General features: G+C 49.1%; 1 protein-coding gene across 1 annotated transcript in view; it reads right to left on the reverse strand.

Annotated features, from left to right (window-relative positions):
* Positions 1–10000, reverse strand: part of LOC126999861 (transcription factor SOX-5-like) — a 121690-nt gene that overhangs the window by 73078 nt on the left and 38612 nt on the right. Inside the window, exons 2-3 of the mRNA XM_050862935.1 lie at positions 2248–3078; positions 1616–1847 (exon numbers count right to left, since the gene is read on the reverse strand). Coding sequence (XP_050718892.1) covers positions 1616–1847; positions 2248–3078 — 1063 coding nt within the window. The remainder of the gene's footprint in view (positions 1–1615; positions 1848–2247; positions 3079–10000) is intronic.

Genomic DNA, 10000 nt, shown 5'->3' on the forward strand with positions numbered 1-10000 from the left:
AAGAAGAAAGAATGCCAATGTAAGAAGGAGCCATAAAAGAAGAGAACAAAGAGGAAAACAGGAAAACATCGGAAGAACAAGAGAGAACAAAGAAGAAATGGAAAGAACAAATAATAACAAAGCAAAAAGAACACAAAAAAAGTATAAAAGAAAACAAAAGAGGCGGAAGAACAAGAAAGAACAAAGTAAAAATGGAAAGAACAAAGAACACAAAAACAAAAAGAACACCCAAAAAACAAAAACAAAGAGTATCAAAGAAAACAAAAGAGGATCAAACACAAGAAAACAAAAACACAAAGAAAGAAAAGGAAAAAAAACAAACAAACGTGACTTCATGAACACAAAGAGGGTCCACCATCTTGAGCGACAGACCCACCCACCCACCCACCTGCCCCGCCACTAATGGGTCCCACCACCGCCGCCGCCACAGGTGAGTGAGTAACGCGAGGGAAAATAATAATAATGAGGGGTCGGTGGGCGAGGGTCGGTGCGCGGCCTTTCATCTTACGCGCCACTAAATAAATGAAGGGATTGTAAATATGCACACAATCCCACGAACAGCTGCCTCCCTCGGGACCCTCGACTAACACTGATTCAGGGAGAGAGAGGGAAAAAAAAACTCCCTTCCTCCCTCCTACATCTTCCCCCATTTCTCCCTTTCTGCCCCTCCCTCCAGTTCTCCCTCACTCAACCTCCTTTTCCTCCCTAGCTTCCCTCTTCCTCTCCCTTCCTTCCTCCCTCCGACATCTTCCCTCATTTCTCCCTCATTGCCCCTCCCTCCAGTTCTCCCTCACCCAACCTCCTTTTCCTCCCTAGCTTCCCTCTTCCTCTCCCTTCCTCTCACTAATCTCCCTTCCTCCCTACCTCATCTTCCTCCATCTCTCCCTTTCTGCCCCTCCAGCTCTCCCTCACCCAACCTCCTTTCCCCCCTAGCTCCCCTCTTCCTCTCCCTTACCTTCACTAACCTCCCTTCCATCCTACCTCAACTTCCTTCATTTCTCCCTCACGTCCATCCATTCACCTCCCTCCCTATCTCTGTCTTACCCGCACCAATCTCCCTTCCTCCCTCATATCCCCCTCACTGCCCTCCGCCTCTTACTTACCCTCACCAACCTTCCTGCCTTTCCTCCCCTTTCCCCATTTCTCCCTTTACTGCCCTCCAACTTTCCTCCCTTCACCAGCCTCCCTCACGTCCAGCCTTGCAATACGCCGCTCGCCAGGCCCCTTAAACCACCCTTTCTTTCCTCCCTCCCCTCTCCAGTGAACAACGGTGGCCCTTCCCCTGCATTCTTCACTCCCTCGCATCAAAAATCTTCTCTTCTTTTCTTCTCTCCGTTCCACCGAATACAATAAGCACACGAAATCCTCCTTACGAGAAACACGTCATATCAACTTCTTTCTGTTTCTGTTTCTTTTATTCTCTTTCCCTGACATTTAACATACCCAAACCCTTCTTCTGTTCCTCTTCTTCTTTGCCTGTCTGTGAGCCTTTCCGCTGCCGCACAAAACACGCCACACCTCTCTTCACTTCTTCTTGTCTTCAACACTCACACAACACACTACACCCACATGCTTCCCCCTCCCTCCCTCCCTTCTTCCCCTTGTCAGTACTCACCTTGTCCAGCGCCGTCTCCTGAGGTTGGGGTTGGCGGATAAAGTCTCGGATCTTCTGGAGTTGGTTGATCATTTCGGTGATTCGCTTCTCGTGGTTCTGCAGCTCCTCGGGGTCCGTGTTGAGAAGCTGCGTCATAGAGGCCAGCGGGTCCCCCAGGGGCGCCGCGCCGCCCCCCGTGGAGGTCACCGGCGGGCTGGACTGTGGTACGCGGGGCTCCGCGGCCTTGGCCGTGCTGCAGGGGGGACAGACGAGGCGACGGTGAGGGTGTGTAGGGAGGAATGGAGACACACACACACACACACACACGGGGACTCAAAATCTAAACTAAACTGAGGTGAGCATGAGATGAGTGATGAGAGGCAGGGTGAGGGAGGGAAGGGTGCCCAGCGAGGGGCGGCCCGCCAGGCACGGCAAGATGAGGGTAAGAACAGAAAGGAAGCAAGGTGGGGGCAGGAAGGAAGGAAGGTAAGGGGAGGAAGGAAGGAGAGGGCATAAAGGAAGGTGTAGGAAGGAAGGTGAGGGTAGGAAGGAAGGAAGGTAAGGGAAGGAAGGAAGGTGAGGGCATGAAGGAAGGTGATTGCAGGAAGGAAGGTGTAGGAAGGAGGGTGAGGGAGGGTGAAGGCATGGCTCACCTCTCTCGCTCCCTCTTGGCCCGCTCGGCGTCGTCCAGGGTGCTCTGGTTCATCTTGGAGGTGAGTCGTTTGAGCACGTCGTCCATGGACTTGCGGGCGGCGTTGACCAGGAGGCCGCCGCGCTCCACCTCCGACAGGGGCGAGAGGGAGTTCCTGCCGGGCTGGGCGGGCGGCGGCGGCTGCGGAGGCGGCGGCTGGTGGTGGGGATGGTGCTGTTGCTGCTGCTGTTGTTGCTGTTGTTGTTGTTGCTGTTGTTGTTGCTGCGCTTGTAGGTGTTGTTGCTGCGCCTGTTGTAGTTGCTGTTGTTGCTGTTGGGCGTGAAGGTGCTGTTGATGCTGCTGCTGTAGGTGGTGCTGCAGCTGCTGTTGGTGATGAAGGTGCTGTTGTTGTTGTTGCTGCTGCTGCTGCTGTTGCTGTTGCTGCTGTTGCTGTTGTTGTTGCTGCTGGTGTTCGTGCCTCGCGGCCTCCTGCAGCAGTCTGGCCTGTTCCTGCTGCAGCCGCGCCTCCTGCAGTCTCGCCTGGAAGAACGGGTTGGCGAAGGGGTGGAGGTGCTGCGCCAGGTCATCGGAATCCGCCGAACTTTCGCGGCGGCTCCTCTTGGCGTCCCCGGTGGTGGTGGGCGCCGTCACCTCGTTGTCTGACCAGCGCGCGGGGGACATGCCCACGTTGCCTTCCTCCCCGTAGCTGAACTCTGAGCCAGCCGCTGAGTTGTCGGAGTCCCCGGCAGTGGTGGAGACGAGCGGCGTGTCCTCTCCAGGCATGTCTCCGGCGTCAGGGTAAGCGTCGAGAACCTTGGTGGGAAGAGACTTCCTCTTCGACGACATTATCGATCTGCGGAGGAAGAAAGAGAGAGGTCAGATGCGTTTGTCTCGAAGGAGGAGGAGGAGGAGGAAAGAAGAGGATAAAGAGGAAGGGAAGGAGGAAAGAAAGAGAGGTTCAGGTGCGTTTGTCTCGGAGGAGGAGGAGGGAAGAAGAGGATAAAGAGGAAGGGAAGGAGGAAAGAAAGGGAAGTTCAGGTGCGTTTGTCTCGGAGGAGGAGGAGGAGGAAGAGGAAGAAGGGAAGTAAATGGGAGGAGACAGGTGGGTCGGAGGGAAGGCACATAGTTCATTAGGCCAACCAGTGTTTAGACTTGCGTGATGAGGGAGAGAAGAAGGAAGAGTAGCGAGCGAGGCGGCGGCGAAGAGAGGAAAAAAAAATGAACGACTTAGAGAGAACAAAAAGTGCTCAGGAAAAAAATGAACGTGAGAAAAAAAAACAGAAATAAAAACGTTGAAAGATGTCATCCATAAACGTAAGTATACATTCGAAAGAGAGAGAGAAAGAGCGAGAGCGAGAGCGAGAGAGAGAGAGAGAGAGAGAGAGAGAGAGAGAGAGAGAGAGAGAGAGAGAGAGAGAGAGAGGGCAAATAGCATCACGTTGTATTTTCAGGGTCCAAACAAATCCAACCTTTGCGTCTCATTAGCAGGTGACGCAGGACAGGTGTGGCGCCCCATTTCACCTGGTCACGGCACACACACACACACACATACACACACATACACACACAGAGGGTTCAGTCACGTACAATATATATCTTCCGTTCGACTGCAGCGCATAAACAAAATTCCTTGGTCCTCCTCCTCCTCCTCCTCCTCTTCCCCCTCGGCGCCGGGTATTAATAGCGGGCCGAGGCGTCGAGTCCTGGGCTGCTGCAGATCCATCAGGCCGCGCCGTGGGCTGAGTAGGACAACCCCGACAGCCAGCAGCAGCCCTAGTCTAGTCTACTTTCGGGGTCGTCTTAAAGAATGGCTCCTCTGTGGTACGTCTCGCTCTCTCTTTCTCTTATGACCAGTCAAGTAGTCTTCGCGTGGCTGCCTTTCGGATCGTCTTACATAATGGCTTCAACTGTAATATCTCATTCTCTCTCTTCTAGTTTCGGCTTCTCTTTGTAATTTTTCTCTTTCTCTCCTTTCTTTGTATCCTCCTTTGCTATTTCATTATTTCCGTATTTCTTTGCCTTTCTCTTTACGTCACTCTTTGCCTCCCATTATTGTTCCTCTCTCTTCTAATTTTCGCTTTTGTTTGTAATTCTTCTCTTTCTCTCCTTTCTTTGTATCCTCCTTTGGCTATTTCATTTTCCGTATTTCTTTGCCTTTTTCTTTGCGTCACTCTTTGTCTCCCTTTATTGTTCCTCCCTGCTTTTATCTTTCTCTATACTCATTGTCATTCTTTTCCCTCACTTTGCCTCTTTTCTTACCTCACTTTTCCTCTGCTTTTCCCTCCATAACTCCTCTCTCTCTTTTTACATCTCTTCCTGTTTACACTATACGCAACTAACTCCACGCATCCTTTCTCCTTTATTTCTTTACATTTACTTTACTTATTCTCCATTTTCCTTTACTTTTCCTCCATAGCTTCCCTCTACATTACCTGTCTTTACACCTAACTCCAATTTGTAGTTCCTTATATTACTTACTTTTCATTATGTTAACTTCTTCACTTTCCTTCTTCTATGCATCAATCTCTATACAATAAACGTCCATTTTATACTTTTCTTCATTATTCCTCTCACAGCAACAATATCACGAGGCACCTTTTACTCCCTCTTTCTCCGGCATCCCTTCCGACGAGCCAGCCACAGTGCCTTTCCCTTCACCCTCCCCTCATCTCCCCTTCAATACGCCGTCCCATGCCCATCAGAAGAGTAATTATAGCCTATGGAATTCGGAGTGCCATCCCGGAGGCCCCAGCGCAGCGGACCACCCCGGGGACGCCGCCTTCAGTTCCCCCCCGCGGCAGAGGTGATAGAGGCATCCGGTGTTATGATGACCTGCCCGCCGGACTCAAGGGTTGATTGTCGCGCGCACAGGACGCCGCCAAGCTGGGACACGGCGCGCACTGTCTCCAGGTAGAACGGTAGGTGGGTGGTGATGGTGGGCGGTGATGGTGGGTGGTGTGGAGGGGTGGTGGAGGGAAGGAAGGGAGGTGTAGGGAAGGAAGAAAGGAAGGAAGGGAGGTATAGGGAAGTAAGTTAGGAAGAGGGGTAGTGTAAGGAAGGAAGGGAGGGAAGGAAATGTAGGGAAGGAAGGAGGGAAGGAAGGGAGGGGTAGGAAAGTAAGGAGGGAAGGAAGATAGGTGAATGGGTGGTGGGTGATGGTGGGTGGTGGGGGAAGGAAGGAAGAAGGGAGGGAAGGAAGAAGGGAAGGAAGGCGGATGTGAGATGAATCAACCTATCACACTTGTCTCTCTGTCTGTCGCTCATTTTTTTGTCCTGTACTGTTTAGCGGCTTCCTCAGTCTGCTCTTTTTTTTTCCTTTCTTTCTCTCTCACTCCTTCTTTCTTTTTTATTTTCTTCTCTCTCTTTTCCTTTATCTTGGGTTATCAGAGTAAGTCATTAAGAAGCACCGCTCACAACCCAAAACACGAGGACGTAGAAAGGGGTGGGGTGGGGGGGGTGGCGGGGGGGGGGATGGTGGGGCGTGTGTTTGTCATGGTAAGGAGTGAAAAAAAAATACCCCAAGTTATTTTTATGAGGGACTGATAGGTTTACGCTTACGAAAGGAAGAGCGAGAGCGAGAAGAAGAAGAAGAAGAAGAAGAAGAAGAAGAAGAAGAAGAAGAAGAAAATCACCACTACCACCACCACTACCACCACCACCATCAACAACAACAACAACAACAACAAACCCAACGCGGCTGCACCTCCACGCCTTCAAGTAACAGCTAAAAGAGACGAAAAAGAAGTCACCCCGAGAACCACTGACGTTGTATACTTCGGAACAATTAGCCGCGAGAACAGACGTGTATGTATGTGTGTGTGTGTGTGTGTGTGTGTGTGTGTGTGTGTGTCAGTGTGTGTGCCGCCCGGAGTGCCGCCCGACGCCTGACACATGACACGCGCCGCCCACCAGTTCTACCTCAGCCCAATGCGACTTCAACCCATAAAATGAACACACTCGTAAAAGCTTCTCCTGACGGGTGACTACAAAAGAGCCGCCGCTAATGTGTTATCGAGAAAAGTACCCTGCAGGATGCCACCCAGAGACACATGTAGCCCGTATCCTCAACCGTGTAGCAGCGGCGGGCCAAATTTGTGGCTTTACCGTGTAGCAGCCACGGGCCAAATTTGTGGCTTTACCTTGTAGCAGCGACGGGTCAAATTTTGTGGCATGATTTAACCCCCCAAAATAGATAATGCATAAAATGATCACAAATGCTTTGATATATATTATGAAATGGTTTGTGTGAGTGATGATTTTTTTTCTCATTTTTCTCGCTTAGAGGGACCATTAAGAAACATGATCCCGCTGCTACCGGGTTAAACGTATATCAGCGCCTCACTTTGCCGGTTTGAAGGAGTCTCTCGTGGAAGGTGCTGGGTATTTCATGGACTGTTTCGTGATGCTAGTGATAATTATACCCGACTTATGTATCTTGAACGGGGAAAACAAACGCGAATACCCGGTTAATCTTGTCTGTAGCCTTGGAAAATAATCATAGCCCGATACGTTTAAGAATATGAACTGTTCTGTGATACTAGTGATTACCCGACTTTTGTATCTTGAATGGGAAAAAAACGATCGTGAAAATCCTGCTAATCTTTTCTGTAGGCCTATGGAAAATAATCGTAATGGGAAGCCGATAGATACGTTTAGAAATATGGACCACAGCCACATCCTCTGCACTGCCCCGAGACACAGCCACAGCCACAGCCCAAGGTGCGCCATAGACACACCCGGCGCCACACCTCACGGCCCCGCGGCGCCACAAAACAGCCATCCAGACAAACCAAACATTTCTTTCATTGGAACTGTCAGCGCCGCCCCGCCAAAGCATCAGGACCCGCCCCCGCCACGTGTCCATTCGCTTCGCTTTTTACCCTCTAACAGTCTCCCTCCCCCCCCCACCCCACCCACCCACCCACACACACCCATCACTGGCTGCCATGACCGGGGTGAGGGTGAGGGGGTGCTGGACGTTGCTGCCACATCCCCCAACCCCCTCCATATCCCCCCTCCCCCCCTTGGCACTTAGACAATCGAGTGTATAATCAATGGAATAAATTATAGAAAAAATCAGGACAAAAAAAAAAAATAACGGATGAGGAGACAACAAAAAACAATAGATATGAACAGTAGTAATGAAAACAACAATAATGAACAAAAATTAAGAGAGCGATAAAGAAAAAAACAGCTCAATTAAACACACAAAGCGCATTACAAGACAGACAGACCCTTGCTTGATCCCCAAAGACAATCAGAAAACGCACAAACACACAAACAAGACAACCAAACATCGACACAAACGGATCAAAACAAAAACATAAACAAAAACACACTAACGCTGCTGTGCCTACTTAATACAAATACCACGAACAAAGAGAAATCAAATAAAAATGATAAAAGCAAAAACAATAGCACGATCTCACCCACCACCACCACCACAAGAAGAAGAGGAGGAGGAGGAGGAGGCACCATAAATCATCACCACGCCCCCAAAAAACGAGCCTCGCGCCGCAGTATCCCATTAGACAAAAAATAACAATAAATAAGACTAATGAAACACCAGCGACGAGCGAAGACACGGGAGGGGCGGAGAGAACACGGCGGAGAGAAGGAGGAAAGGCCGGAGAGAAAGAGGAAGGGCGGAGAGAAAGAGGAAAGGCCGGAGAGAAGGAGGAAGGGCGGAGAGAAAGAGGAAAGGCCGGAGAGAAGGAGGAAGGGCGGAGAGAAAGAGGGAGAGAGAGATAATACCATATATTGATTCTAAAATACACGGGAACACGGGAGGGGCGGAGAGAACACGGCGGAGAGAAGGAGGAAGAGAGAGAGAAAGAGGGAGAGAGAGATAATACCATATAATGATTCTAAAATACACCGGAACACGGGAGGGGCGGAGGTAAAACGGGAGAGAAAAACACGTAGGGAGGAGAGATAGAGGGAGAGAAAGACGAATGAAGAGGCGGAGATATAAGAAGCATAATGGGAGTAAACACGGGAAGGAGAGAAAGTGGGAAGAAAAGCCAGATTGAAGAAAATGACGAAGGGAGGAAAGAGAGAAAGAAGGACGAAGGGAGGAAAGGGAGAGAGAAAAAAAAGCATAATGGAAGAGAACACGTGAGAGAGAACAAGAGAAAAGAAAAAAAAGACAAAGAAAACGACGAAGGGAGGAAAGAGAGAAAGAAGGAAGAAGAGAGGAAAGGGAGAGAGAAAATAAAGCATAATGGAAGAGAATAAGGAAGAGAGAACACGTGATAAGAGAAAGACGAAAGGCGAGGAGGGAGAGAAAGGTGAAGGGAGGAGACAGAAAGAGAGAAAAAAACCCCACATAATAGAAGATAAAAAAAATATATAATGATCACCCAAAAAAATAAACTATATATGTGTGTGAAGGAAGAGACAAAGCCAGAATGGGTGGAGAGACAGAGAGGGGACGAAGAAGAGAAGAGAAGGGAGAGAGAGAGAGAAGCAGGAAGAAGGGGGCTGCTATAGGCCTATCATATTAAACCTCAGGAAAAAAACCAAGGTATATATTTCCCGGGGCGGGCAGGTAGGCAGGGCGAGGAGGAACACACCGGATCAGAGTGGAGGGAAAATCACTTCGAATTAACAGAGATGGTGACAGATTGTGGTGACGGCGGAGAGGAGGAGGAGGAGGAGGAGGAGGAGGAGAGGAGAAGTGAAGGTGAGAGGGGACGGAGAGAAGGATGTGTGTGCTGTGTGTGTATAGCGATGGAAAGTGATAATGGAGGAGGATAAAGGTCTTGCAGGAGTTTACTTAGAGGTTGATAGAGAGAAAGGAGGTATATATAGAGATAGAGGAATTTACATATATAAGAATACCGATAGATTGATAGTGACAAGGCTAAGGAAGGGAGGAAATAAATGGGGGTAGGAAAGGAAAGAGAAAATGTGTATATATTATGATTGTGGTCTTGCGAGAATTCAAAAGGAGGTTGATAGGCAGAGATAGATAGGAACAAGTGAAGATGAATGTACGCATATAAGATAGATAGATAATGGCGAGGTGAAGAAAGGAAGAAAGAAAAAAAGATGATAGTAAAATGTAATCGTTTCTAGTAAATTATATGTTCGTTTTTTATTTGTATCTTTATTCTATTTTATTTTCCTCTTATTATTATCCCTAATTGACTTCATTATTCCTGCTATATTTTCATTCCTAAGTGTTGCCCCTAATTGCCTTCAGGTATTTCATCACACTAATTATTCACATTTTTTTCATTCTTTCTTTCTCGTTTTCTCTTTATTTATTCACTCTTTTTTTGTGGCATTCTCGTCGCATGTGTTTCGACAATGATTCACCCAGCGTGCACTCTCTCTCTCTCTCTCTCTCTCTCTAACACTTTTTTTCACACACACTGATCTCAAACCTTCTAAAAATTACCACAAACTCGACCATTTTCCAACTCTCTCTCGTAAACAATAGCCTGCAAATCCTTCCTCTTTACTCCCCTTCCCTCAGCGCTTCGGGGATTTGCTCGTCCCAGAATGCTATGTTGGGGATTTAACGCCCTGCCTCCCCAACCCCCCCCGCCCCCGCACGACCCCCCCCTCCTCCCTCCCACCCACCCCAGGACAAGGGATTTAATCTACAACCTGGATGCGGCGGGGGGTGGAAGGGGGGTAGAAGGGGGGAAGGGGGGCAGGAGAAGGGCTTACAGAGGATGGAAACGAGCTGAACCGTGTGTGTGTGTGTGTATGTGTGTGTGTGTGTGTGTGTGTGTGTGTGTGTGTGTGTGTGTGTGTGTGTGTGT

The sequence above is a fragment of the Eriocheir sinensis genome, chromosome 17 (genome assembly GCF_024679095.1).
Source record: "Eriocheir sinensis breed Jianghai 21 chromosome 17, ASM2467909v1, whole genome shotgun sequence".
Lineage (NCBI taxonomy): Eukaryota > Metazoa > Arthropoda > Malacostraca > Decapoda > Varunidae > Eriocheir > Eriocheir sinensis.